Source organism: Falco peregrinus, chromosome 17 (genome assembly GCF_023634155.1).
Source record: "Falco peregrinus isolate bFalPer1 chromosome 17, bFalPer1.pri, whole genome shotgun sequence".
NCBI lineage: Eukaryota > Metazoa > Chordata > Aves > Falconiformes > Falconidae > Falco > Falco peregrinus.
The window spans coordinates 2,120,703-2,148,516 of record NC_073737.1 but is presented as its reverse complement, the minus strand read 5'-3'; the positions used below and the strand labels follow the sequence as shown (position 1 = coordinate 2,148,516).

The following is a 27,814-nucleotide window of genomic DNA, read 5'->3' as shown; positions in this document are numbered from 1 at the left end:
GCGGCTGCGCTGCCCTCCGCGGTGCGCGGCTCCGGGGCCCGGCGGAGGGGCGGGGAGGGCAGGGGCGGGGAGGGGCCGGGCGGTACCGCCGGCTCTGCCCCCTCTCCGCCGCCGGGGCTCGGGGAGCGCAGCCGCCCCTCGCCGCGCCCCCGCTCCCCGCCCCGGCAGCCAGAGCTCGGCACAAGCCGCGGGAGCCCGCGGAGCGCGGAGCCCCGGAGCGCGGAGCCGGGCGGGGATGCGGGAGGCGGCGAGGGGCGCTGCCCGGCGCAGCGGCTGAGGGCCCCGGCTCCGCGCCGGGCGGAGCGCACCCCCTCTCCCCTGCACCCCACATTCCTCTCCCGGATTTGGGATCTACCTTGGGAATTATCTTTTTTTTTTTTTTTTTTTGCTTCCCTTCCTTTTTTTTTTTTCTTTTTTTTTTTCCCCTTACATTTTTTTGCACACGTGGAGGAAAGCGTGGATTTACTAACATGATCTTGGCAAACGCCTTCTGCATCGTCCTCTTCGTAGGTGAGTGGCCCCGGCGGGGGTGCCCGCGGGCCGGGGGGGGGCTGCTGTCGCCTGGCCGGGTAGGATGGCAGAGGTGGCGTGTCCTTCCCCCGGGTGCGGGTCTGCGGGGGCTGGAGAGGGACCCGCGCCCCTGCGAGACGGGCACTGCCCGGCTCCAGGTCTGCAGCAGGAGAGGGACAAGGCGACACAAAGATTATAACTAGGAGCAACTTTATTTTCCTTAAAAATAAACCCGAGGACACGCACCCCCCCCACACACCTCCCTCCAGCCGCCCCATCGGGGCAGCCGCCGCCTCTGGCACCGATCGCGATCCGAGGGAGCGGGCAGCGATCGCAGCAAAGCCCTCCTCGGTTTTGATCCACTCTCTCCTTGCAGCCTACGTGGATTTGCATTTATGGATTTGCATTTCGGAGGGTATCTACCCCCTCCCCAGCCCCTCTCCCAGTGCCCTCCAGCCGCTGCCGCCTTGCCCCCCCCCCCCCCCCCCCCCCCCGCCCCGTCCCTGCCTGTGCCTGGGAACTCGGCGTGGAGAATCGGTTCGGAAAGTTGAGCTAATTGCATGTGTGTGTGCGTGGGGAATTGCTGTCCCCTCCGTTGCAATTCGTGCGTGTTGCTTTAGATCATGTGTGAGTTATTTCGGAGCTTTGTCTCCGCCAGGAAGAAAGCTTTGCATTTCTAGGGCAGCCTCCCACGGAGACAGGGAAGGTGCAGCTAAAAAAGGGGGGAAGGCAGAGGCTGTGGTGGGTCTGGGTGAAAAGGAAGCAAATGAGAAAGGTCCATTTGTTTTGCCTTCTGCGAGGCTGGGCGCCACGCAGGACCGTGACTTGGTCGTGCTCCCTGTGCCGTGCCGGCAGCACCCGCATCCCGCTGCCTCTCGGCGGGTGCCTGCGTGTGTGATCCCCAGCACACTGCAGCAGCGAGCGCCCACAAAAACTCTGCTGAGCTCGCCTGGGCTGGAGGAGCATCACCCTGCCGGCGAGGACAGGGTGAAGGGATGGGCAGCTGCTGAGGGAGACTTGAAGGTTGGCAGAGCAAACCTTCCAGAGCGTCCCATGGTGCGGGGCTGGGGGTGCAGGCAGAGGGACCACCATGCATGGGGTGCTCGGCATCGCTGGGGAGCTCTCTGCATCCTGGGTGAAATGGGGGTGACAGGCTTTTGCTCTCCCCTGCTCCCCAGCATGATCTCTGGCTGGCGAGGGGAATGGGTGATGTGCTGGGAGTGGGGGGGGGGGGGCGGGAAGCTGGTGCCTCATGTGCCTTTGTGTGGGATGGGAAACAGGCCTCAGCATTTGGGGGCTGAGCCCCCATTTGGGGGTGCCCTTCCCCATGATCTGTCAGTGGGACAGTGTGCCCGGGGAGTGTTGGGGCAGAGAGAGCACGATCCCTGCCTTCTGAGCCAGAGAAAGCAAGGAGGGATGCTCTGGGGGCGAGGTGGGGGGCACAAATGGGGAGAGGAAGGGCTCTCCAGCGCTGGCTGGGGGGGCAGCTGGCCACTGGCCATTTGTACGCATGTCCAATTTGCCGCTGGACATCTCATGAGCGAGATTCTGGAGGACAAGGACCTCCAGCATGCCCCACCTAAGGCAGCCAAAGCGTGCTCCGTTTGCCCTCGCAGGGGAGGTTGCATGAAAGCGAGACCCTCTGCCCCCCTTCCGGGCTTCCCCAAAGGTTACATGAGTGCTGGGGTGGGGAGGCTGCCCCCCCGCCCACCAGAGGACCTGCAACACTCCGAGTGGTGATTGCAGGGAAAATGTGCCTCCCGACTGAGCGTGAGGGATGGGGTGACCAGGGGGTCCCCATCCTGCTGCTTTCCAAAGCAGCCCCCCATAGCATGACCTCACGGTGAGCACCCCAGGAGAGCAGGGCCTGGCACGGGGGAGCACAGCTCTTCACATCTGGGCTTTTCTTCCTGATGAGCCAAAAAACCCCTTTGACTGGGAGAAAGCCACCTCTGCCACAGCACCCAGTCTGCCAGGGCGCACGTTCCTGAGCAATTTTTTTTTTTTTTTTTTTTTTTGAGTCCAGTTATGAGGGCAAATATTTACCTCTAAAGCTGCCTGTGTCCAAAGGTCTCTGGCAGGACCAGTAAAAGGAAACGTGTGTTACAGCTAGAAAAGAGGCAACACAGCCTGCTGCTGCTGGGGGAAGCCGTGGGAGCGAGAGGAAAGCGGGCCATCGCGTTGTTTGCTGGCTGGCTGGCTGGCGGAGGCTTGTGCATCTGCCTGCAAATCCTTGCTGTGCTCTGACACCCCAGAGACTGCTGAGGATTAGGTTTAAATTCTCTGCAGATGTTTTATTGATACGAGTTTAGCGGGTGTGTATCTGTGAAACGATTTCTTTTGGAGAGACATTCACCACCACCCCCCGGCCTGCCCCTCCATCCAGACTCCCCACCTTGCGCCTCTGCGGGGGTCTGCAGAGCTTTACCTGGCTTGGCAGTGCTGTGGACCGGGAGGAGAGGAGGGCCCCAGGAAAAACCACCAACCTGGCAGCCAGGGCTGAGCGTGCTGCTGGATTTAGGGGGACCAAGCTGTCCTGTGCAGGCTGCGAACCATGGGGAAGGGCTGCTTCTGCCCTTCCTCCTCCAGCGGGATGGCTTTGTGCTGTGCTTTGGGGTCTGCTGGCACTCCCGGCTTGGACGCGGTGCGGGATGCTGCAGGCACCTTATCGGGGCTGCCCTGCTCCCTGTGAGGTCGTGGAAGCAAGGTGGCAAAAGCCAGGAGGCTGAGGCCAACTCACCGCCACACATCCCTGCCAGCTCCCCAGCAGGTGGATTTACTGTTGGGCATCCCATCCTGGCAAGAGCCAGTGCCCATCCGAGCGTGCTGCTGAGGGTGCCGGAGCCCCTTGCAAGGATGCTCCATGTGGTCCAGCGCCTTTTACACCAGGGCAGGGCTATGTCCCTTCCTTGCCTGCCTGCCAGCCCTGCTGTCCCTGCCTGGGAGGCCCATGGAGCCAGCGGGGAGACAGCAGTGCAGCCAGAGGAGAGGCTTCGGATGGTGTTTTGGGAAGAAGCTTCATGGCATCAGCTGGAGAAGACCAAATTGGAGCTGAGAGCTGGGTTGCTCCGGGCAGAGGGCTCAGAGCGAGCACTAGATCTGCAGCTGAGCTGGGCAAGGGCAACGGTGGTGGAACGTGGTGGAGCTGCGGGATGGCTCTCCACGCTGCGGGATGGCTCTCCACGCTGCGGGATGGCTCTCCACGCTGCGGGATGGCTCTCCACGCTGTGGGATGGCTCTCCACGCTGTGGGATGGCTCTCCACGCTGCGGGATGGCTCTCCACGCTGCGGGATGGCTCTCCATGCTGCGGGATGGCTCTCCATGCTGCGGGATGGCTCTCCACGCTGCGGGATGGCTCTCCATGCCTGGAGCAATCCCGACGGCTGCAGCAGGAGCAGGTTGTCCCGGCTGCTGTGCAGGGTGCCTCGGGCTGTGTTTTCCTGCTGTGTAAAGGTGCAGAGCTGGCCCGTTTCTACTCAAAGCGTCTACCAAAACATCCTCCATCTCATGGTGAAGACCTGGCATCTCTGCCCTGAGGAGTGTTTGGGAGATGCCCGTTTCTCCTCCACCAGTCCGGGCTGTGTGTCAGGAGTGTGCCTCCACCGCTCATGGATCCTGCCTGCCTCCCATGTGGAATATAATCCTGAAAGGCCAAGGAGGGCCTTCCTGAGGGGTATCTGCCACCTAGAATTGGATCTAACATGGGTGCAGGGGCTCTACACCTGCTCCTGGTACCCGAACACCCTTCAGACCTCTCTGAACCCAACGATGTTTGTTTGGGGGCATCGGCTGAAGACCAGGAGGACGGGATCTGTTCCTTGGCTTGACCCACCGACAGTGGAAGGGTTTCCAGACCCAGGGCTGCTGCCCGTCCTGCTCGTTCACCCCAGGCATCGCCCCATCCCTCCCGCAGACTCCCCCCCTCGAGCATCCCCACGGCCCGAGGAGCGTGTCCCGACTCGGCGAGGTGGGCAGAGGCATGCATGGCTGCATGCTCCCGTGGCACCACAGGAGGCAGGGGACAGGTGGCCACCCCAGGGTGGTGGCAGGGGACAAGCCCTGCCTGCGTGGAGTAGCTGCTGCTGGGGCTGAGCGCCTGCCAAGCCTGAGAGCTTGTCTGTCCTGGGCGGGGGACGGGGACGGGGGGACAGGGGTGGCCCTTGTCACATGCCTGTAGGTGTCACTGTCCCCCTGCCATACCCAGCTGAGTGGCCACAGGTTGGAAAGGGGATGGCAGCTGGAGGCTGAGGTTTGCTGCGCCCATGTGGTGCCTTGCGTGTGGCAGCAAGGGGAAGGGGAAGCTACTCCCCATGGGTGTAGGTGTTGCACGAGGTGGGGTCTCCCTCTGTGTCACCCTCCAGGACAGCCGAGGATGCCTTCTGGGTCCTGTCGTGTCCATCTTTGCCTGCTCCAGGGCTTTCTCTGGCTGCAGATGTAAGCCGGTGGATGCAGGGGGTCAGGAGTGGCAGGGGGTCCTGCCCACCCCATCCTCATCCCCTGGCTGGTGCAGGCATGGGGGGGACCAGCCATGCCAGTGCGGCCTGTCCCCCTCCCCCATGCACCCGTGATGGGATGGGCCAGTGGCCTTGCCTGGGCTTGACTTGGCAAGAATCTGTTTCAAAAAGCAAAAGAAAATGAGAAAATCATAGAAATAGTGCGAGGGCTGAGGGAGTGCCGGGTGGGAAGAGGCATGCACAGAGCCGCCTGCTGAGGCAGGGTCCAAGGGGCAGCAGTGGCTGTGCAGGGGCAGGAGCCGGGCGGGCTGGGTGGTTGCCACCCCGAGGGGTGGCTAGCACAGAGGCACGCAGGAGGCCATCCCCGAGGGGAAGAGTTTGTACCGAGCTGCTACGGCCAATCTGCAGCCCTGCCAACCCCGAGCGCTCAAAAACCCATGAGTCAGATGCCCTAAAAATCCTGTGACGGGCCTGAAAACGATGAGCTGCAAAATCCAAACCAAACAGCAACGTGCGCAGAGAGTTTGGACGGGCTTTCTGCTTCCCTGGGCTCTTGAGAGGTCATGCGTGGAGGTTTGTGTCCCCAAGCACCGGGGCTGGAAACATGCTGTGTTTGTTTATTTGCCTGTTTGGTTTTAATACGAAACAGAGTCCTGTGGCATCATGTGGCTGCCCAAGGCGTTGGGTTAACCCTCCACCGTCCCCATCCCACGCCTCGGGGCACGTCACCGCTGCCAGGGGTGCCCAGTGACATCCTGCTCGGTTTTTCAGGCCACCGGCTGAATTTTGCCATGTGTGACAGCCCCCGGTGGGGTTATGGCTGGGGACACATCCAGGCCCGGTTTAGGCATGATGGAAGGATGCTCTCCCCCTCTGGAGCAGCCTGAAGGTGGATCTAACGCCAGGGACCGGTTGGGGACTGTGGCTGGGGCGGGGGCTGTGTGGGGTCCTGGGGAGGGGTCACAAGGGGTTTGCCCCACTGGGCCACCCTCCCTCACCTCTCTCTGCCCTCGTGTCTCCTTCCCCTGCCCCTCGCCCAGACGAGATCCTCCGCTCGCTGGCTGGCCCCCCGTCCCCCCCCGGGGCAGGACCCCCATGGCTGGCGGGTGCCCGTGGACTGCGTGCGAGCCAACGAGCTGTGCGCGGCGGAGCCCAGCTGCAGCTCCCGGTACCGAACGCTGCGGCAGTGCCTGGCCGGCCGCGACAGGAACACCATGTTGGCCAACAAGGAATGCCAGGTGGCCCTGGAGGTGCTGCAGGAGAGCCCCCTCTACGACTGCCGCTGCAAGCGAGGGATGAAGAAGGAGCTTCAGTGCCTTCAGATCTACTGGAGTATACACCTGGGGCTGACCGAAGGTACGGGGCAGGGCTCTGTGGGGTTGCGTTGGGGTGGAGGGTGCTGGAGGAGAGGTGGTCCTGACCCACCTCAAGGTTGGGAAGCTCTGAGAGCACCTTGCTGCTCTAGAAAAATGGGCTGAGCAGCGCCCTGGGCTGCACGGGCACCCCAGGCAAGGCAGATGGTCCCCCCTTTCTCAGGAGGGGCTGATGGGGGCTGCGCCAAGAGCTGGCCTGCCCAACGTGGCCATGGGGCAAGGGAGAAGCAGGCTGAGGGCTACATTTGCAGCAGAAGCTGATGGCTATCGTGGCAGAGCTGTTGTGCCTGGGCATCTGGGCACCTGCAAGCTGGTATATGCCCATGGGGTGCAGAGGGAAGCAAGGCTGGGGCATGGCTTTGCACCTCGATACATGCTGTGGGGATCTCTCGGGGTGCAGAAGCTGTTGCTGCCTCCTTGGCTCCCCCAGCCCCCCATTAGCCCTTGCTCTGGTGGGGTTTGGGGGGCTGGGGAGCAGCAGGGAGGGCTGGCTGGGGTCGTGCCTTGCAGAGAGGTGATGCACCAGAGCCTGCTGTAATTGCAGCCTGGTGAAGGAGTAAATCAGATGCTGGAGCAGTGCAGGTAATTGAAATTGGATTTTGCTAGCCGGGGGTTGGTTTATGCATTGAAGTCAGGATTATCTGCTGCCTGAAGGCAGGGGAAGGCAGTGGGCTTCACCCGCTGCCCCTCGCCCCTCTGCAGAGGCATCACCGGGGCTGGGGCTGCCCTGGGGGTTCATGCTGCTGGTCCAGGGATGCAGAGGGGCAGTTTACTGGGCTCAGAGGAAGGAACTGGCCTTGAGGGGCTCAGCTGGGGCTGCTGCTCGTGCTGGTGGGGTTTGCTTTGCTGTCCTGTGGGCTCTACCCACTCCTGCCACCCCTGTGTGGCTCTCCCAGCACCCAGACTGGGGAGGAGCAGAGCTAGCATCGGTTTAACAATCTAGATCTCTTTAATGGGTTTAACACTGGCTCTGCACATGGAAGGTCTTAAATCCAGCTTCAACTTGTGCAAAACTACCAGTGCCAGAGCCCCCAAGTTGTGGCACTGTCCTTGCAAGGGCATGTGTCCGCCTGGCCCGTGGCAGCTTGCGAGCAGAAGGACCCTCGGCCACCTGAGGGGGCTGGGAGCTCGGCCCCGCTTCCACCAATGATTTGAGCCTGTAAAAATGCCTGTTCCTCTGCCGTTGCATCACCTTGGCTGAAAGCCACCTCCTGTAGTGGCTTGAGCTGAAGGGGTTCATTTGAAGGAGCCTCGGTCCTCGGCAGGCACGTTCCTGCAGTGGGCACAGCTCTCTGACCTCCCTCCCGAGCTGGGACTGAAGCCAGAGGAGGTGATGATGGTGCTGGGAGGTCTTTGGTGGCACTGGGGAGGATGTGGGGAGCTGTATCCGAGTATGCAGCTTTCCCCTGGCTGAAATTGCCTTCAAATCTGGGTCAGCACAGGGACTAGGAGCCCCAAAACCAGCCAGAGCAGGAATTATTGCTTAATTGTTTTCTACCCCTCATTAGCAACCCTCATTCAGCAGTTTCAGAGGGCTTTGCAAACATGAATGAAGGATGCTTTACTGCTTGATGGCTACTCCAAGACCTGTAAGGGGAGGGGGAGGAGGAGGAGGTAGGAAGAAAAGTGATTATACTGAGTCTTCAGGAGAGGCTGAAGCTTTGGGGAGATCCAGCAGCTCATAGCTTTAACATGGATAAACCAGTGAATGTAAAAGCAATGAGGAGCCCAAGGTAGACCCTGATCTTCTGCCGTTTAGCAAAGCTGCTGTGCCTGGTGGCCTCCAGTCCAGCCTCTCGGCTGTGGGAGCTAACCGGTCCCTACCATTAAGGAGGACTGCTCTCACTCCAGCCTCATTCCTGGAGGTTAATTGCATCTCAGTGAGCTCAAGAAAAGTCCACTGCCCTTTTAATGCTCAGTAATTTTCCTAGCAAGCAGCAGGATTCGCTTAGTATTTAATTATTTATTGCATTGGCAAAGCAATATACCGGGAGGTTACAGTGTTTCCTAAATGCACTTTAATAAAGGTGCTATTTGTCATCGGAGCATTAGGAAACCCAGAAAGGCGAAGGGGGCTGGCCTGAAGCAAACTGCTTGGTGCTTGTCTCCTTCCTCATGATGAGCAGCAGCAGCAGGAGCTGCCCTTGGCCCCGGCGGGGGCTGTTGCACCCATGTAGCATCACCCAGCATCACCCTGAGGGTGTTGGCAAGGCCAGGGTCAGGGTGATGGGCTGAAACCCCAGAGCTGTTGAGAAAAGCCCAAGGTGGCATCCCAGCAGGATCTCACTGGCCAGCCACCCAGCTCTGCCCTCCCAGATTCCCAAGGAACAGCGCTGGGCTTGGAGCAAGCCCTCCCGCATTGCTCCCCGCCTCTTAATGAGCTTGTTTTCCAGCACAGGGTTTCAAGTGGCTCCTTAATTACACAGGATAAGTGCCGCTGCCTTGGGCTAATAATAACTCGGCAGAGCACGCGTAGGCTGGCGTGGTCGGGGCTGCCGGGGTCCATCCCGGGGGCAGACCCGGCTCACCGGCAGCGAGGGCACCCACTGCGGGCAGGGATCCTGCTGCAAGGGCTGCCAGGCACAGCGGAGATCGATGCTTTGGGCTGCTGGTCAGCCTCTGGCTGGAGCTTTCAAAGTCCAGCCATTGATTATTTTTTTTTTTTTTGTATATATATATGCATAAAAATATATATATTTTTTTTTTCCCTGTGGCTGCTGGGGTTTGAAGAAAGCGTTTCCTCTCCTGAGAGCCGTGGCTGGCTCTCCTGAAATCAGCCTTTTCTGGAGTTACACAAAAGGCAGGCAGCAAAATTTGCACTGAAATCAAAGATGGGAGAGAGCGGGTTTGCTCCTAGCCTGGGAACAGCTGGACCGTGCTCAGGTTCCCTCCGGAAAGTGTGGATTGCAGTGGATGAGCCCCTGGAGTGCAGCGTGGGTGGATCGGTGGTGGGGATGCTCTGGTGTTCAAATGACGAGGCTCTCCGGTTGGGTCTGTATCACCCCACCAAAATATTTCCATTTTCCCAAAGTGTACCAGAGGCAGAGTGGAAAACGTTCTTTCCAGTATTTATTTAGGCAAACGCTTTTTTTTTTTTTTTTTTTTTTTTTTTTTGCAACAACAAGAAAACAACCCAGCGTTGAGTATAGACCCTAAAACTTTCAGCTTGCAGCTGGCCCAGACTCTGCAGCCACAGTCGGGAAACATTGACCTTTCAAATCCAAATTCCCTCGACTCCTGAGGTCAGTTTGAATGCGGCCTCTGCCAGACCTGCCTTGCATAAGGAGCCGAGGTTGTGGCAGGACCCAGCCGTCAGGCAGCTGCAGGCAGCAGTGCAGACCTGCCTGCCCGGCCACAACCTCCCAGCCAGCAAGAATTAAGCTGAGCTGGTCCAAAACAAGCTTTTCCTTTCGTTGCAGGGCGGTGCTTTAAAGGCTTTTTGCTTTTCCCTTCCCAAATTGCAGATTGCCACGCTGGGCAGGGGTGGGGGTGGGGGGTGCCAGCACCCCGCCATAGCCTCAGTGGCAGCTGGGGTTATTCGTTGTGGGTTTTAATTTGCTTTTTCTCCCCCTTGTGTTTCTTCCCTCCCACTCTAGGAGAAGAATTTTATGAAGCTTCCCCCTACGAGCCGGTCACCTCTCGTCTCTCTGATATATTCAGACTTGCTTCAATTTTCTCAGGTAATAAAAGCAACATGCTTCTGCTGTTTTATCTTCTCTTGCCCATGAACATAGACCTGCTACTGAGCTCCCTGGCAAGGAAAACCTGCAGCTCCTTCCCTGTGGTTTAGTTCTTTGCTCCTCCAGCTCCTATGGCCACGCTCCTGCCCGTCTTTTCCCCCACCGCCCCAGACTTGATGCCCTGAGCATCACTCAGGGATGACATGTGGCCCCCACAGCCGGCTGGGATGCTGGAACCTGGTGGAGGGGTGCGATGTAGGGGCTCGTTCCTGAGTGCTGCCAGGGTCTGATGCACTTTGGGACAGATCCTGTCTGTCCAGACCTCCCTAGCAGGATCAGACGTTGCTGGGAGAAGGTGAGCTCGCCCTGGTTTGAGCCCCTGCCCGGCAGTGATGGCAGAGCCATGGGCAGCATCCTTCTCCTCGGGCTTCCTATTCCCCGCCCCGGGCTGTGATTTAGGTTTTTACTTTCTAGACTCAGCTGCCTCCAGCCGTGGGCTTATATAAAATAGCCGAGGTGGGCTGGAGAGCCTGTAATTCCCTCATTTCTCTTGCTGATGCCTCCCTTCGTGCAGCTGAGTGTCGCAGCATTAGGCAGGGGAGGAGGGGGAGGCACAGGCACAGCCCAGGCTCTGAGGGGGACCAGACCCTCCCGCTGCCCATCCATCGCTCCATGTAATGTGTTCTGTCTTCTGGAAGATTTGGGACTGGCAGGACACCCCATATGTGGGGAAGCCAAGGGGGGGCCCTATCTGCTGTCTCTCCCTGGGGCAGCTGGCCTTGCGCTGAGCGATGGGATACTGCTGGGAGAAGGATGCCGCGCCCTTCAGAGCATCTCTGCCTCCACATCCTCCTCTCGGGAGCCCAAACTCCACCACCATCCTCAGGAACTTTTTTTTGCCGTCTATTTCCATAGACGTCTATTTCCATGACAACCCCTCCGTGCTGCGACCCGCCCCCCACCCCCCCACCCCCCTTTTCAAATTAGGTCAGCAATGCCTTGGCTTCTCCTTGCTCTTTCTCCCCTTAACCCTCTCCCCAAAAGCCACCCACCAGGGTTTTGGGGGCCTCTGTGTCCCCAGACCTTATGGGGTGCACATGGGCAGAGGGTGGCAGCACCCTGGGGACCCCACAGTGATGCTGTGCCCCCCCCCCCCCCCCCCCCCCCCCCCCGTGCAGCCCTGTCTGCAGCCGCCCTGGCTCACCTGGGGACACCTCAGAGAAGGGCTGTGACGTCCCATCCCCTCGCTGCCGTCACCTTCTGGGTTTTAGCTCCCAAAGCGAATTTGCCAGGCTCCCTCCGGGGAGCTTAGCACCGGTTCAGGATGACGATGCCACCCCCTCCCGTCTCCCGCACGCCTTTTTGGATTACATTAGCGTCAAGGAAATATTTTAGCTGCTGGAAAGTATGAAAAGCAAAGTGTCTGGAGTGGGGGATTAAACGCTCATGGGTTGATTTATTCATAAAAGCAAAATGAGAGGAGAAGGAAGCCTGTCTGGCAATTTTGGGGCTGGGGGAAGGGGGGAACTGGCTGTTGCTATGCTCCGGAGATGTGCTGTGGCCAGCAGGGTGGCCTTGATGCTTCTTCCACCCCTTCTCCGTCCCCACACACGGGGCTGGAGCAGTGTGAGCAGTGAGCAGCTGCCCCCCAGGACCCCCAGCCCCGACCTGGAGCCAAAGCAATTGAAGCAAATGAGCTGTTAGTGTTGTTTCTTGATAACAAGGCTGAGGCAGAGCCGGGCTAATTGCCTGTGGGGCTAGCGGCGGGATTACCTTACCTTTCTAGAAAGAAGGGGCTGTGCAAGCGAGGAGGGCAGCGATGCATGCCAGATGCATGCCACCGTGCTCTGATTCCTTGCACCCTCGATGGGCAGCCTGCTGGGACCGGGGGAGAGCTGCAGGCACCATGAGCAAGTATCGCAAACGAGCACCACCGCAGCCCTCCCCACACAGGGGGCTTTGCGCTCCCGGTGTCCCCCCCCCACCCCCCTGATGGAGCAGAGCATCCCTGGCCCACAGTGAGGATGCTCTGTGGTGCCAAGAGGAGCTGGCGCCTGCCCTGTGGAAACCACAGCCTGCAGGGAAGAAGGAAGAGGCTCCGGTTGGGAAAGCAGCCCCATGTTGTGTTTCTGCCCATGTGGGCACCAACGTGAGCCAGCAGCATCCAAGAGGTGGGTGGGTGGCAGACCCCCAGCCTCAGCCCACGCTGCACAACACAGCACCGGCTTGCAGCAGCACTGCCTTCCTCATCACCCTCCTCCTCCTCTGCCCCTGACCCCTTCCTGCACTGAAAAGCCATGCAGTGCCTGTTGAGGGGACAGCTGGTGGCACCAAGTCTCCTGGCTTTGTCCCCTCCCCAGCTCCTTGGCCCCCGTTTCCTTCTCGCCTCATGAAATTTTCATGCTTGTGCTTTATTAATGAGCTCCCCAGAAACCCTGCACTTCCAAGCATCGGCTCTATTAAAATGCATCCAGGTCCCTGCAGGTCTCGGGCAGGGCAGGAGCGATGCTCAGGGGGATTAGAAAATAAGCCGACACTTTGCGCAGATCCCAGCTGGTGCCGGAGAGCTGCTGCGCTGGCTGTTAACTGCCTGCAGGGCTCGGAGCTGGGGCAGCCACCAGCACACTTGGGTGCAAAGAGTGCTTGGTGCATCCCCCCAAAACTGGGAGCTGGCCTGGGCAAGGAGGAAAGAGAGCCATGTGTCCCCCAACTCCTCCGAGCATCTTTTTCCCCTCCTGCTCCTTGGACATCAGTGTCATGAGCTGTCTCCATCCTCAGCCCTCAGCTGGAGGGACCTGGGCAGCAAAATGACAATCCCTGCCCCATCCTGTCTTTGGGGCTTGGCTGCACAAGGAGGGTGTGAAGTTTCAAAGGATTTGTCTTCACCTCTTTTCCCTCCTCTCATGGCTTTGTTCCTAACAGGGCTCACAGCCCGTTCGCAGGAGGAGCAGGGAGGAGGATTCCCCCCCAGCGCAGCACCAGGTCACACTCCGACCATCCGCCGGCTCCAACGTTAGCTCAGGCGACCTTCTGGCCTCTCGTGCTATTTTTCAAGGCAGATCTACTTATATATCATATATCATAAGAACTACTCACTTTACATATGTCTTACTAAACTTCCCTCTCCCTGGTAGATCTCCACGGTGGGCGTTCATCACTGGGATGACACATTTGGCATTTCAAGGGCTCTCTCCAAACAGTTTTACCCCCCTGGCTCTGGGGTCTTATGGCACCACAGCCCAGCTGGGGGTCCTGGCCCTGGGCGAAGGGAGCTGCAGGGACCCCACGGTCATCACAGCACATGTCAGGACTGGGGGCAGCCAGCCCCCAGTAGCTCCAAACACCCCCCAAGGGCAGTGGGACATGGGCTTCCAGCTTTACTTTTTAAGCAGGATCCCTGAACATAGGCAGAGCTGTGCTGGCAGCTCCCAGCTCCGAGGCTCACGCTGAGTTGTTTAAGATTGTGGGAAAACGAGACAAAGTCAGGTCCCGTGCTGCGAACAGCACCCCAAAACACTGCTCAGCCCCTGGGCAGCTGGGGAGGCAGGGGGAGGCGGAGGAGGATGCTCACCCAGGCAGCTGCTTGCCATTTGCTAATTAGCAGGGCCCTACAAATACCCCTGTTAGGAAGCCCTCCTTGATGCTACTGTTCATCTTTGCTGGTGGAAGCTGGGACACAATGGAGGAATCCACAGGCTGGGGAGGAATTTAGGGATTAGGTGGCTGGTCCAGTCAGGTGGCTTCTAAAATAGCACCTGGGCTGTGGAGGGTGATCCATCATTTTGACAAAAAAAAAACAAACCAAAAAACCCAAACCCAAAACAGAAAAGCAACAAAATTCAGCATCTGGTCCTGTGTGTTGGTTTGGCTTTGTCCATCCTCTTCCTGTTTGTTTGCTGGCAGCTGGGATTCCCAGGGCGGGGGTGGGATCCCACCCACACCTGGCTCTGGTGGGAGCCTTGTCCCTGCCTGGATAGTGCTCAGCCCTGGGGAGGATAGCTGGGGGGGTGATCCAGTTTTGGGGAGCCCCAGTTTTGGATGTGGGGGCCACGGTGCCCTGTGCAGCTCAGCAGATTATTCTGCTTTGGAGCAGGCTGAATAATTAACAATTATTCTTTGAATAATTGACAAGGAAAAAAAAATATTGCAAATTCATGGCATAAATTATGCACTGAAGACTGTTTGACCGTGTCCTGTCCCTTTCCCCCCCCCGGCTGCAATCGGTGTGCATTAACTCTTTCTGTGCTGGAGAACCTCCAAATTGTGCAAGGGGATGGGGATGAAGTGGGAGGCAACTGCACAGGTGCATCCAGCCCCCTCCCCACTGCCAGCAGGGACAGGTTGTGCTGGAGATGCCAGGGGGTGATGCCGATGCCAACCCCCTTCCCCACAGCACCTCCCTAGGTTGAGGGCATCTCCCCATCCCTCAATGCCACGCTCACCCCTTCTCCCTCTTGCGTTCCGGGCAGGAATGGACCCTGCCACCAACTCCAAAAGCAACCACTGCCTCGACGCGGCCAAAGCCTGTAACCTGAATGACAACTGCAAGCGCCTGCGCTCAGGCTACATCTCCACTTGCAGCAAGGAGATCTCGGCCACCGAGCACTGCAGCCGGAGGAAATGCCACAAGGCTCTGCGCCAGTTCTTCGACCGTGTCCCCAGTGAATACACCTACCGTCTCCTCTTCTGCTCCTGCAAGGACCAGGCTTGTGCCGAGCGCCGGCGGCAAACCATCGTCCCCTCCTGCTCCTACGAGGACAAGGAGAAGCCCAACTGCCTGGATCTGCGCAACACGTGCCGGACGGATCACCTCTGCCGGTAAGGGCTCTGTGTGGGCTTCTCCCAGCGCTTCCCAGTGCCGTGGGGATGACCTGCAGACTGTAGACGGGGATTTGTGTGGGGCCATGGCCGGGATTGTAGCGTGCTTTTGTTGCATGACCCTATTCCAAGTTTAGTGGTTGCATCTTCCCAGTGCCGCATGGCACCCACCGGCTGGTCTTCTCCAGTAACAGCTGTATTCTGTGCATGGAATGGGGCCGAGTGAGCGGGTTTTGGCTACTCTTGGAGAGGTTTGTGGGGTAGGACGTGGCCTCGAGGTCAGTCTCCCTTGCTCTGGAGTGAACCTGTGGCTTTGTGCAGGGCTGCGTGTGGTTTGCAAGCACTGGGGCTGCCAGCCAAGACCCCCACCCCATCCTGAGGTCTGATCTGCTCTGAAACCCCCAGTGCAAAACCAGCGCTCTGCCTTTCCCCGTGCTTGGCCAGGGAGGCTGCGGTGGGGTGATACCTTCCAGCAGTGCTCGGTGTGGGATAGAGACGTGGGGCAGAATCAGAGCAGTGGGGACGGAGCTGCCTCTCTGCTGTGAACAGTGGAGCTGAGTCCCTGGGGACCATGCTGGCTCTGTTGCCCACCCAGGACTGCTCCGTCTCCCCAAGCTGTGTGTGTGGGGTGAATGTGCAAAAGGTGCTGCGGCGGTGGGGGCACCCGTGCCCTGCAAACAGCAAAATCCCTCAGCATGCCTTCACCATCCCCAGCGAAACTCCATGGCTGGTGAAACCCACTCTTTTCCCCCGTTGCGAAGCAAAGTCGGGAGAGCAGGCTTTTGTTCCGTTATGAAACTCATTATTCATACGGCAAAAAAACTCCTGTCACCCTCCAGGGGCTGGATCAGCCTCATAAAGAATATGTTTCCCACGAGAAGGAGGGTCCTTTTGCCATCAAGGTGATGGAGTTTCCCAGAGCCTGGTGGCGAAATAAATAAATAACACCGCTTCAGGTCTTCCTCTGGCTGCAAGCGAATGTGTTTGAAACGTAGGAATGTGGCTTTTTATCAAAAAGTAATACAATAAGCCAATGTCTATGAATAAAAGATACCAGAGCTGCGCTGAGTCGCGGCCAAATTAATGGTAGCACCTCTCCGTCGGCAGGCCTGATGCTTGCTCAGACATTAGATGCTGCGGATGCATCCGCTCGTGGAGGGGAATAACCTGCATTAGCAGCATGTTGGGGAGGGCCAGAGAGGCCACGGAGCTGCCGAGAATTAATTATAAGCCTATTCCTGCATGAAATGAAATTCTGCCAGAAAGAGGTGAAGCAGCAAAGGGGGAAGCATGTGGCAGCTGCTTTGGGTGTTTGCTCCAAGTTGGAAATGTGTTTTTCTGGCAGCAGCGTGGATGCTGACTGGCTGGGGAGAGGCAGCCCCAGCTGGGGGCTCTGCAAAGTGCCCAAATCCAGCATTTTTTGAAGCATCCAGCTGTGGGCATTGGCTTGCAGAGTTTTGCCTTAACCTCGGCTGTTTCCTCCCCGTGGTGCAGCGTTGCAGGGCTGTGCATGGATGCACTCCTTGGATCTGGGCTTGCAAAAGGTCCCATCCCATCTGCTTCCTACAGCTCTGCCCTGGGGGGCTCTAGCAGCATTCCCCAAGGCTCGGGCAGGCAGGTTTGCTCCAAACCCCCTGTTAAAACCAGTCACATTAACCAGGCTGTGGCACTGGGGTACAAGCCTGCGGTGGGGAGCCCGCACCCGGGGATACTCCGAGATGCTGCTGTGCTCCAGCAGCTCACTTGATCTCCTTATGTTTGCAGCTGCAAAAGTGTCTCGAAGTGGTGACCTACCTGGGGTAAGCCGTGCCCGGCACCTGAGCTGAGGGGGGAAAAAATAAGATTTTTTTTCTCTATTGATGTTGCCTTGCAAGTGAGAGAGGGTCTGGCTTTTTTCTCCCTGGCTTTTGGGATGGAGAGGGCTCTGGCAGAGCCTTCTAGCAGGGGCGGTGTGTGCACTGTGCTGTCCCTGGACACACATGCTGGCTGCAGTTTATGCTCCTTGCTGCTGTTCCCCCCATCCCCATCTCCATCTGGAGATCTCCTGCTGGTACCTCTTCCCTGGGGATGAAGGAATGGCCCTTCACCCTGTGCCTGATGCACACATGGGCGTCATGTCCCCTGGCCCATGGGGGAAGGATGCGGAGGAGAGCTGGTCAAGGAAAACCATCGTTGTCAAGAGTCTTGGCTGAGTGCTGGCTGCCCTGTCTACTCGACATCAGCTGCCTGGCTGCCCAGTGGCCCCAGGCACGGGCAGGGAGTTGTAGCTCCCACTGCTGCGGGTCCAGTTTCCCAGCTTAGAGGTGGGCATGGACTTACCTGCCAGCTGAACCCTTCTCCCACAGCCTCATCTCCTCTTCCATGCACCTTCTTGGCATTTCCCAGCTGCTCCAGGCTGAGAATTCCTAGTGAGCCTGGAAAGCACAGGCTCGGGAGCTGGATGAAATCTAGGCTAACCACCCCGTGGGTGATGCAGACTCCACCAGCAGCTGCTGTTTGTTCTTCATCAGAGGCTTTTGACCAATGCAGAGGTGCCAGAGGTATTTAGAGTGGATTTGGCTTGGTGAAAGGGGGTCTCATTCAGTGGTGATGCAGAGGCCCCTGCTGCGGCCTCGGTGCTTGGAGCCACTGTGCAGACAGCGCTGCACCCACAGAGCCACAGGACGCTCGGGGTTGGAAGGGCTCTCTGGAGAGCATCTAGTCCAACCCCCTGCTAAAGCAGGTTCCCCTAGAGCAGGTAGGGTGTGGAGCATCATCAGACTCTAGTACATCACTCCAGGACCCCTTGGGATGCTGCTGGCCCAGCTCGGGGGGAGCAGCTCGTGCCACTCTCCTGTAAAGCCTGGTGAGGTTGGCATCCATGTGCGGGCAGGGTGGGCTTGGTGGTCTGACATCCCCGTTACTGAGCGGTTCTGGCCTTGTTTTGCAGGTACGGGGTGATCTGCAGGGCTGCCTGGTGCTGGGGGAGGGGAGGGGCATCTCCTCTCTCTCCAGCCTCTCCAAGGCCCTCTGTGTTTATAAATAACAAAGCATTGACAGGCAGCCTCTGCCAAGATCATCACCAGGTGCCGGGAATGGGTATAAATAGAGAGTGCAGGCTTTGTCCTCCTTCCCGTGGCATCTGCACCCACAAGCCTCCCCCCAGGTGCAACTGAGCATCAAACCCCTCCACGTCCTGGTCCTGTCATCCCCAGCCCCTGCCTGCAGGCAAGGCAAGGCTGGGGTCTGCCGTGGGATTTCCCGTCCGTGCCGGTGCTTACGCTTATCGCACCGGCATCGCAGATGGATGCTCGTCCTCCTTATCTGCACGCGGGACTGGCAAGGGCATTGAACTCCGAAGCAGATCGGCAAGCTGCTCCGAAACCCAGCGGTGACAGGAGATGAGATAATGCTCCCACACGGGCTGCGAGCGTAATTAAGCCTCCTGGCTGAACGCTTAATGAACGGCAAAGCCCTCTCTACCCAGATAGGACTTTGCTGGGAGATATTTGCTGCCATCTCGCTGTGGTCGGTGCTGAGCTGGGTGCAGGGGGCTGCCCCTCATAGGGGCTGCTGCTCCTGCAGGATGCGGCCCACCCTGAGGTCGCATGGCTTCATTCCCAAAAGCAGAAGAGTTGGAGGAGAGGGCAAATTAATGGTCCAGCATGGCAAACTGATGAAAATTCTGGAAGCTTTCACAGCTTTCTGCAGCTGCTTTCCAGCTGCATAGGGCTGATGGTTAAATGGACGTTGAACACCAGCCCCTGTCCCCTCAGTGGTCACAAAGGTGGGGAGATAAAAGCCACCAGCTCTTCTGTTGTGGCCAAGAGCGTTCTGCAGGTGGCTGGTTCCTGAATGCTTTGGGCTGGGGTGTTTTAACCAGTGGGCACCATCCTGGCATAGAGCAGGGGCTGGATCACCTGGGGGCCCCCACAGCCCATGTGGCCCCCGAGCTCCTGTGCATCCCTGCGTGGGCTCACCTCCTGGTGGGGGCAAGCGCTCAGCCTGTGCCTTTCCCTTGCCGGGAGTGGGGTGCAGAATCTGGGTTATTCTGGGCTAAAATCCTGCATTTTGCTCTAGACGAAGCAGTTCAAATGGTCTTGACCTGTGAGGCTGCTAAAAATCCCTGGTGTGATGCTCCAGCTCCAAGCCCCTTCTCCAGCTCCCGGCTGTGAGGGCAGGAGCAATCGGGCTCAGATCGCTGCAATTTGTGAAGATTTTCGTGCCAGGAAGCTTTTCCCGGCACAACAGAGGAGCCTGACAAACTCCCCGAGCTTTGTGTCTGATTGCAATGGACAGGTTTTAGCTCCAAGAATATAAAAACCTTTTGCAAAACACTAACCTCAGCTAAGGGGAAAGGGAAGGAAAGGGGAGAAAAGAGCTGATTTCAGCAGCTGCAGTTTGCTGTATTTTTCATCTTGCATCAGCAAGTCAGGAACACAAATAATCTGGTCTTATATGCTTCAGTGATGCTGGTGCTGAAGAATTTCCCAGCCTCCACTGGCTGTAGCTCCTCAGCATCCAAAAGCAGGGTGATGTTTCATTTGCCTGACTGTTCTCCCCGTTTTCAGCACGTTTACGGCTGGGAGGGGGACGGACACTGCCCAGCCCCTCGCAGGACCCCTGTGCCTGCGTGCATTGGTGAGATGCCGTTCTGCACAGCAGAAACCATCTCTCTTCGGCTGGGGTTGGGATGCTAATTCAGGAGCGATACCTGGGGGAGGGGAAGGCTTGCTTCATTACCCAGGGACCCACCAGTGAGGCTTGGCTCGGGGTGCGTGCAAGGGAAGGAACGGATCCAAGCTGGATTGCTGATCAAACACCAAACACGGGAACAAAACTTTTTTTTAACCCACGTCCTCGTCTTCACGCCTTTTGTTTAGCACAGACAAAAATGCCATCTATAATGGATGTTTCCTTGATAAACAGCGGAGCAGCAGCTCAACTTTCTCATTACATCGTGTAATGAGAGAGGCTCTGAAGTGCTGCTCGGCTGTCCAGATAGCTGTCTGGGAAGAAGAAGGAGGAGGAAAAAATGCTCGTGGATTTAACAGACGCTGTGGGTGCTGGTAGAGAGGAGCAGTGCTTGAGGCTGGAGGGGGACAGGGCACCTGATAGGTGCCCAGGGTGGGTGGCTGCACCAAGGCTGGGCGACTGGGGCTGCAATAACGTGCTGAGGGAAGCCTCCAAATCCGACCTGAAGTTAGCAAATCTGCAAAGGATGGTGGCTTTGGCTTCCCGTTACGGGGGCACAGAGGGAGAGGGCCAGTGAGGCAGCACCCCCCGAGTACCTGTCCCCCAGGACCCTGTGGGCACCCATATGCAAAGGCAGCTGGAAGGGACCGCTGAGCTCTGTGGCCACCTTGCTCAGGGCTAGCCGCACTCTTAACACAGTAATAAGTCAATTCACACTGAATAATTAAATAGAGAGCCTTCATAAGTATTGACTTAATGTGACAGCAAGTCTATACTGACTCGGGGTTTGCTTATGTAAACACAATCTCCTGTTCGGCTTAGTTAGCAGTTCAATGAAATAGAACAGTCCTTCAATTAAAATCAAATGATGCGTGCGTTTAATTCTTCCCTTCTCTTACCGGGTAATGATAGGGTTTGAGCATAGGCAAGAGGATAGAAAAAAAAAAAAAAAAAGTCTTTTAACTGCTTTTATCTGTGATGGATCAAAATGTGATGCCCTAAAAATACATATGGATAACTAAAGTTCTTAATCAACTTACTAACTTACCAGTTGGTCCGTTGTCTGTTTGTCCTCATGTTTTTTTTCCTCTTGCTGGCTTAGCTCTGCTTACTCTAATTTGGGGATTTTTCTTCTGCTTCTCTCTGGCTCATTCTGTTTTTTCCTCTTTCCTGCTGCCCCCGCCTCCCAGGGTGGGGGGCAGCTTTGGGATGGGGACCGGTGCCCATCCCACAGAGAGATGCTGTGCTACAGCAGGGATACAGTTTTCACTAAAAGCAGGAATAAAACCCTCCTGGCTTATACCAGAATAGGTCACTTGGTCTGCAGAGGAGGCAGATAACTTTTCCTGGATCAAACAGGTATTTCCATTGATCTTTTTTTTCCCCTCTGTGAATTGTTTACTAGCTTTGGTAGAGGGTCATCCAGAAAAGTGGAGCTCTGCCTCAGCTTCTCTCTACTTTTTTTTTAGCTGATCCCCATCCCCAGGGCTCTTTGAATTACCTGGCCACTGTTCTTGGTGTTTGAGGCTAATTTTTTTATCTCTGCATCTCCTGGCTTCGAAAGCATTCATCTCCAGCAGGACGAGCTGGCAGAGCGAGTGTAGGGAGGAGGATGCCCAGCGGGCCCGTGGGTTTTTTATGTCTTGCTGAGTTTTTGCATGTTGTCACAGCTTCTTGAACATCCACTGCTCTGCAGGGGGGGAGAGGCGCGTTTCTGAGCCGCTTCTCAATGCTCGTGTCTATTAAAACCATTTTTCCTTGGTCCCTGTAAATTGCCTGTGAAAAACATGTCTTGAGTAATCTCCGCATCTTGGACATTTTCTGCATGAAATATTCAGGAGCCTGATACAGTTCGCTTTGATGGGTAGTGAGTTATTACCAGCGCCGGGCTTGGACTTCTCATAGGCGTGTGGTGATGGGAACAATTAGCACCCAATTAGGCACCTTGCATCTGTTCTGGGGATTTTTCTGCTTATAAATTGCAACGCACCAACAAGCGGGGGGGGGCAAAAAAACCCACAAAACAAAAAGCCTTTGCTGTGCAGGTAACTTTAATGTCAGAGTGAGGGGGTCTCGCTGGTGCTGGCAAGGTGATTCTGAATTCCTGTGCGATAACAAGGCTGGGAGATGAGGTATCAGCCGGGAGCTGGTGGGATGCTCCCTCCAGCGATGCACGACATCCCCTAAACACGAGGTATATGCACCGGGGATGTACATATGGGTGCACTGCAGGTACCCTGGGAGGTGCCTGGAGTTGGGCAGGGAGAAAGAGAAATACTAAAACCCCCAGTACCCTGGGGATGCCTCCCCTTGGTCTTGTTCACCCCAAATCAAACCCATTTTCAGCAAAAATCAAACTCCTTTTCTAGATGCATCAAAGAGAAACAGCTTGGAAATGCCTAACTTTGAAAAGCAGCACTTGGAGCAGGTTTGGGATATGATATATACGTGTATATATAGAATTAATTTTTGTTAATCCCTCTTTCACCCTTTTTTTTTCTTTTTCCTTTTTTCCCCCCTTGGAGGCCTTTCAGGAAAATAATGTGCTGGCCAAGGCTGCACTCTGCAGCTCCCCGTGCTGCCGTCCTCCTTCCCCATCCCTCCATCCCTGACCCAGCTGCCAGCCCAGCTCTTCCCAGTCTGGGTCTGGCCTTTGCAGGCAGAGACCAGCCAGACCCACCTGCTGCCTCGAGCTGCCAGCCAGCCGTTTGGCACCAATTCCTCCTGTTTCTGCTAAGATGGACTTGGCACCCTCTCTTTTTTTTTTTTTGCCGGGGCACTTAAAAGCAGAAATCTGAGAAGCTATGGGCCAGCTCCAGTAAGGTTTATTCCTGGCAGTTAGTTTCATCCAGCGACTGCAAACTCATTGTATACAACGGAAAGAGTGACATCTGGCTTGGATATTCTGGAAAGATTACCAGCTGGCTTGTCATGTATTATGAAAAGAATAACATTTGCCTTAGAGGATGCTACAAGCCAGGAGCAGAGCTCCGGGGAGCAGCGTGACAAATTTTCGTGGCGCTCGGTGATGAACTTGCCACAGTTCTTTAAGACAATTGACGTGCCTTCACCTCTGATTTGGGGAGAGGGGAAATGCTGTCGCAAACTTTATTTATCTCCCGTGGAGGGGAGGAGGAGGGAGTCCAAATACCTTCCTGCGATGGGGAATGTGTGAAGGGAGTGGAGCTGGAGCTCTGCTGCTCTGCCATACCCCCTCCCCCCCAGGCTCTCCCTTCTGCTCCCACCTTGCGAATGGGGAGCAGCACCCCTGACCTTGAGCTGCTTTGGCTGCTGAGCACTGCAGATGTCCCCTGGCAAAGCTTTTGTGCACGCGCTGGGCTTCGTGCACAGCTCCAGCGAGGGAGACAGTGTGCTGCAAGCTGAGCATCGATCCTGGGAGTGAGTGCAGGATTGGAGCCCCTGGCCTCCCTCTCTGTGCTGTGGGCACTGAGGGTGTGTGTGTCCTTCCTCATGTACTAAATCACTAGGGAGGGAAAGAAACGTGGGGCTGGTGAAAATAACATGCTCCTGGGATGGGTGAGGGTTTTTTCAGGAAGGAGACAGAGCAAGTTTGCTCCTTGTCTCACACATGCCGCAGGAAGAGCTGCAGAATCCCCTTTTGTCCCTGAAATCAGCACTTTAGCCCAAGCCCATCCTCCCTGCCCGTGTCACGGAGCAGCCGCCCCACACACCCCTCAGCTACATCTCTCCCTGAGGCGATGCCAGTTGCGTTATTGCTATTTATTAGCATCCAATGTGTAGAAGAACACAGCGGTGCCCAGGAGTCCTGTCTTCTCATCAGGAGTGCTTGAATAACCCAGATGAAGAGGCTGACCTTGCCCTGGAAATGTGCAGCCTGTTGGGAGGCTGTAAGTGGGTCAGGCAGCTGGTATAAGTGGGAAAATAATCCAGTTCATGCCACTGGCAGCCCATCAGCAGGCGAAACCAGAGTGCGACCTGCACACCCAACTGCAGGAAACAGCAGAAAGAAGGTACTAAGGGGATGGGTGGCTCTTGCCAACCCCTAGCTCGGCTGGGGTGCTCGCTGTGGGGTGATGCTGGGGTCCCCAGAGGACCGAGGGGTCCCCAGAGGAGGCTCAGCCGCTCCGCAGAAGGCGACTGCATCGGTGGCTGTGAAACCCCATGACCTGGAAAAAGCCCCAGTCGCAGATGGCTGGAAACAGTGAAAATCTCCAGGAAACCACTGCATTCCCGCATGGAGCATCCAGTGCTTGGGTCCAGTCCTGAGCAGCTGTGCTTTATTCCCTCTTACGTCCTTTCCCCAGTACGTAGCCTACAAAACCGCCGTGGGCTCAGCAGCAGCATCACTGCTCCTCCCCGGTGCTGGCTGCGTTGTGGTGGTACCTGCACCCCACTCCCTTCGTGCACTCGAGGTCTGGTGTGATGAAAAGTGCTGGGTGGATGTAAGGTATGGCCGCAGATCCCTTCTACTTCATTCAATCGCTGCTTCATTTGTTCCTCTGTCTAATTTGATCAAAACCTTCTGAAAACAAATCATTCCTATTTAAAAAAAAAAAAAAAAAAGACAATTTCTATCCTTTATTTTCATCAGTTTTTATGGCTTTAGGCAGGTACTGTTGGATGATTCAATCACTGGTTGGACAAAGATGACAATTAAGAAGGAAGAAAAAGGAAGCTACAGAAAATAATGTATGCATTCTTCTTTCTATATGAAGTGTGGAAAAAAAGAGCTGAGGAGATTTTCTGTTGTGAAGTGCAAGGTCTCATCTACAGTGTCAGCAGCTTGGCTGCTTTGCGGCGTTTCCTCCCTGTGATTGAGATCCAGTGTGGGCCACAATTCAGCCTTGTGTCTACTCATCTAATGACTGAGTCAATTTGGAAAACTGCAGCCCATCCATCTGTCCACCTGGTCCATCTGCCCATCCCCTTCTACATCCTTCCCATTTCTTTATCCTTCCACCTTGGTGATTCAATTCATCCCAAGAAAAATCCCCAGAGCATCACAGGGAAAGCGTGGGTTTGTCTCTGTGGAGCCAGATTACTGATACACCTGGAAATAACGGTGCTTCCATCGCTCCCTGCGCTGCTTCTGTGCATTACGCTGAGCAGTGAAGAGAAGATGAGAAGGGGTAACCAAGCCAGTAATCGTGTTAGGAGTGGAAATCAGCTGCTCTGCTCCTCTTGTCCCTTCTTTATTCCTCCTGGTCCTTCTGGTTCTCTCCATCTCTGCTCTTTCTGCCTTTGCTCTGCCCCCAGAACTGAGTCTGGCAGGCAGGGCACGAGAATCTCAGCCCCCGGGGTCTCGGCGAGCCTTCCTTTTGTTTTTTTTTTTCCCTTCTCAGCTTCAAAGGAAGAAAGGAAAAATGTAAACCCCAACCTCAGGCATTTTAATTGCGCTCTAAGCTTTAACATTTCAGGGGGGAGATAAAAACAAGCAGTGAAATTTTACAGTCATGTAATGACGCTGGGAGCAGGGCGGCCAAATGAGGTTGTGAAGTTTACGGTGTGCTCCGCCAGGCGAGCAGCACTTGGGGAGGGCTGGGGGGGTGGGGAGCAGTGAACGATTCAGGAACAAGGGTCCCAGGCTTGGGGACTCATCCCAGTGGGATGGCACCCGTGACCCTCCGGCGGGCTGGGGAGGCAAGGCAAGAAGTTGCACCTCCTGAGTCTAGATTTCATTTAGATCTCTGCTCTCTACCCTGTTTATCTTCTTTTCTTGCCTTTATTTTTTTCAAACGTTGCTCCTTGCCGCTGAGTTGCTCCGTGCCGGGAGCAGAGGTGAAAACCTGTCCCTCTCCCTCTTGCTGTTTGCTCCCAGGTCCCGGCTGGCTGATTTCCACACCAACTGCCAAGCTTCCTTCCAGTCCCTGACCAGCTGCCCCGGGGACAACTACCAGGCATGCCTGGGCTCCTATGCAGGGCTCATTGGTGAGTGCCGGGGGGGTCGGGATGCTGAAGGGTCTCCCCCATCCCGGCCCCTCATCCCTCTTCCTTCTCCTTGCCCGAGAGCAGGCTTCGACATGACGCCCAACTACGTTGACGCCAGCACCACCAGCATCACCATCTCACCCTGGTGCTCCTGTAAAGGCAGCGGCAACATGGAGGAGGAGTGTGAGAAGTTCCTCCGAGACTTCACGGAAAACCCTTGTCTCCGTAAGGCGCATCCCCGTCCCCCTCCTCACCCTGCCCCATCACCGCTGGGGTGCAACCCCCCATAAACATCTCCTGCTCCCAGGAAATGCCATCCAAGCCTTCGGCAACGGCACCGATGTGAACCTATCCCCCAAGAACCCCTCGCCACCCATCACCCCGCCACCGAAGACAGAGAAGAGCCCTGCCTTGCCGGATGACATCAACGACAGCAACACCATGTATGACACGAGTGTCATCACCACCTGCACCTCCGTCCAGGTATGACCCACACCGGGGCACTGCTGCAAACTGGGGGCACTGGCCTGGACCCTCAATGGGTCTGTTGGTCGGTTGCAGCCCATGGGTAGCAAAAAGTCCTGCTCAGTGTGTGCAACTTGGTCAGGATGCAGTGCGGGTACCCAGGTGCCCGGCAGGATCTGGCCTTCCCTGGTAACTGGGGGTCTGGGCACTGCCCAGGGGTCTGGCGTGGGGAGGGATCTGTGCCCTTCCCTCGCTTGGGGCATCGTCCCCTGCCTGGCACAGCACTGTGCCCAGGGCAAGGTGAGCCGGTGTAGCTGCCCCAAGCCCAGCTTCTCCTGCCTCTGGCTCACTTGGGGTGAAAACAGATTGAATTCTATGATGTTTTGGGAAACCTAAACCCCACATATTTTCTTGCATTGTGCTGGGCTTGTGGGCTCACTCTTTGCTCCTCGGGTGGTAAGGCAGGCATCACCCTGCGCCCTCGCAGGGCAGCTCTGCAGCCCCCAGGGGAACTTGGGGACCCCAAACCTTGGGGTGCGACTCCAGGCAGGAGCAGCCCCGGGTGCACATCCCTGCCCTAAGCCTTTCCCTTTTCTCCTCTCCAGGAGCATGGACTGAAGCTAAACAAGTCCAAAGAGCAGAGCCTGTGCTACTCAGAGGTACGTCTGGGGCAGGGGGGAGCACGGGGAGGGGGGTCCTGGTGCCAGAGCTGTTTCCCACTGCAAACGGCTCGGGAAGGATGTGCCAGACTGGGAACCGCTGGCTTCACTGCCTGAAGGGTGATGACAGGCATTTTCCAAGGTTGGATGCTTTTCCCAAAAAAAAGCCCTGGTGAAACCCCGCTGTCCCCTTGCCCGCAGACCCAGCTGACCACAGACATCATGCCAGACCAGAAGACATTTGTGGACCAGAAGGCAGGCGGCAGCCAACACTGGGCGGGCCGGACCCTGCCCATTGTGCCCATCCTCCTGCTGATGCTGGCGTTATAGAGGGGCGAGAAAGGCAGCGGCTGGCGGGATGAGGACGCTTGCACAAGCGTGCACAAGTGTGCACGGGGAGCGCCCACTGGCATGCTCGCTCTCGCTTTGGTTCCTGCGGCAGCAACGGGGAAGGGAAGGATTGCCTCGTGTTGGAGACTGAAATGCTCACAACCTCTGGGGATGCTGAGCCTCAGCACACCGGGCGGCAGGAGGACCCTCATCATGCTGGGAAACTTTGGTGGTTTTCTTCCTATTTTCATTTTTTTTTTCCTTTTTTTTTTTTTTTTTTTTTTTTTTTTGTCTTTTACGGTGTGTTGGGTTTCTTTTCTAAAGCAGGAGCCCATGGCTCATGGCAAAACCTCCCCATGTGCCCTGCAAGAGGCGATCCAGAGTGGCACTGGGGAGGGAAAATAAATGTCGAGCAGAGCTTTGGCGAAGGTTCTTTGCAGCACCCATCGGCCCGGGTGCGCTGGGGTGGCCGTGGGGACGGTGAGGTTTCCGCATCGGAGCATCCTAGGGGATGGAGCACCGTTGGGAGGCTCTTCTGCATCCTCCAAGGGAACTCACTGGAGCTCTTGATGTTGTTATTGGGGGTTTGGGGTTTTTTTTCTTTCCCGTGGTCAGCGAGAGTTTTAAAATGGAAGAGAAAAGAAACTACTGTTCAAACGTTGTGAGGTTGTCCTGATGTTTTCAATCTGTCACTTTGAGAGGGAGGTTTTTCTTTTTTTTTTGGTTGATTTTTTAAAAATCCTTGTCCAGTTGAATTTGGATTGGGATGGGATCTGGCCCGTCAGTGGTCAGAACCCTCTATATGTTCCTCTCAGTTTTCTTTCTTTTATATATACATATATAGTGTATGTATATACTGTTCACCTATACCTACATATATGTATGTATATACATAACCATATACATCTACAGTGTGGCTTTTTTAATTTCCTTTTTTTCC

The 27,814-nt window shown here is 56.5% G+C and overlaps 1 protein-coding gene across 1 annotated transcript; it reads left to right on the top strand.

Annotated features, from left to right (window-relative positions):
• The first annotated feature begins 199 nt into the window (after positions 1-199).
• GFRA2 (GDNF family receptor alpha 2) lies at positions 200-27,814 on the top strand. The gene is given in 10 exon segments (XM_005233542.3): positions 200-510; positions 6,006-6,040; positions 6,042-6,321; positions 9,935-10,018; positions 14,488-14,836; positions 25,311-25,420; positions 25,505-25,645; positions 25,728-25,903; positions 26,491-26,544; positions 26,746-27,814. Coding segments are annotated over 10 exon segments (1,398 nt in total). The 5' UTR covers positions 200-470; the 3' UTR covers positions 26,875-27,814.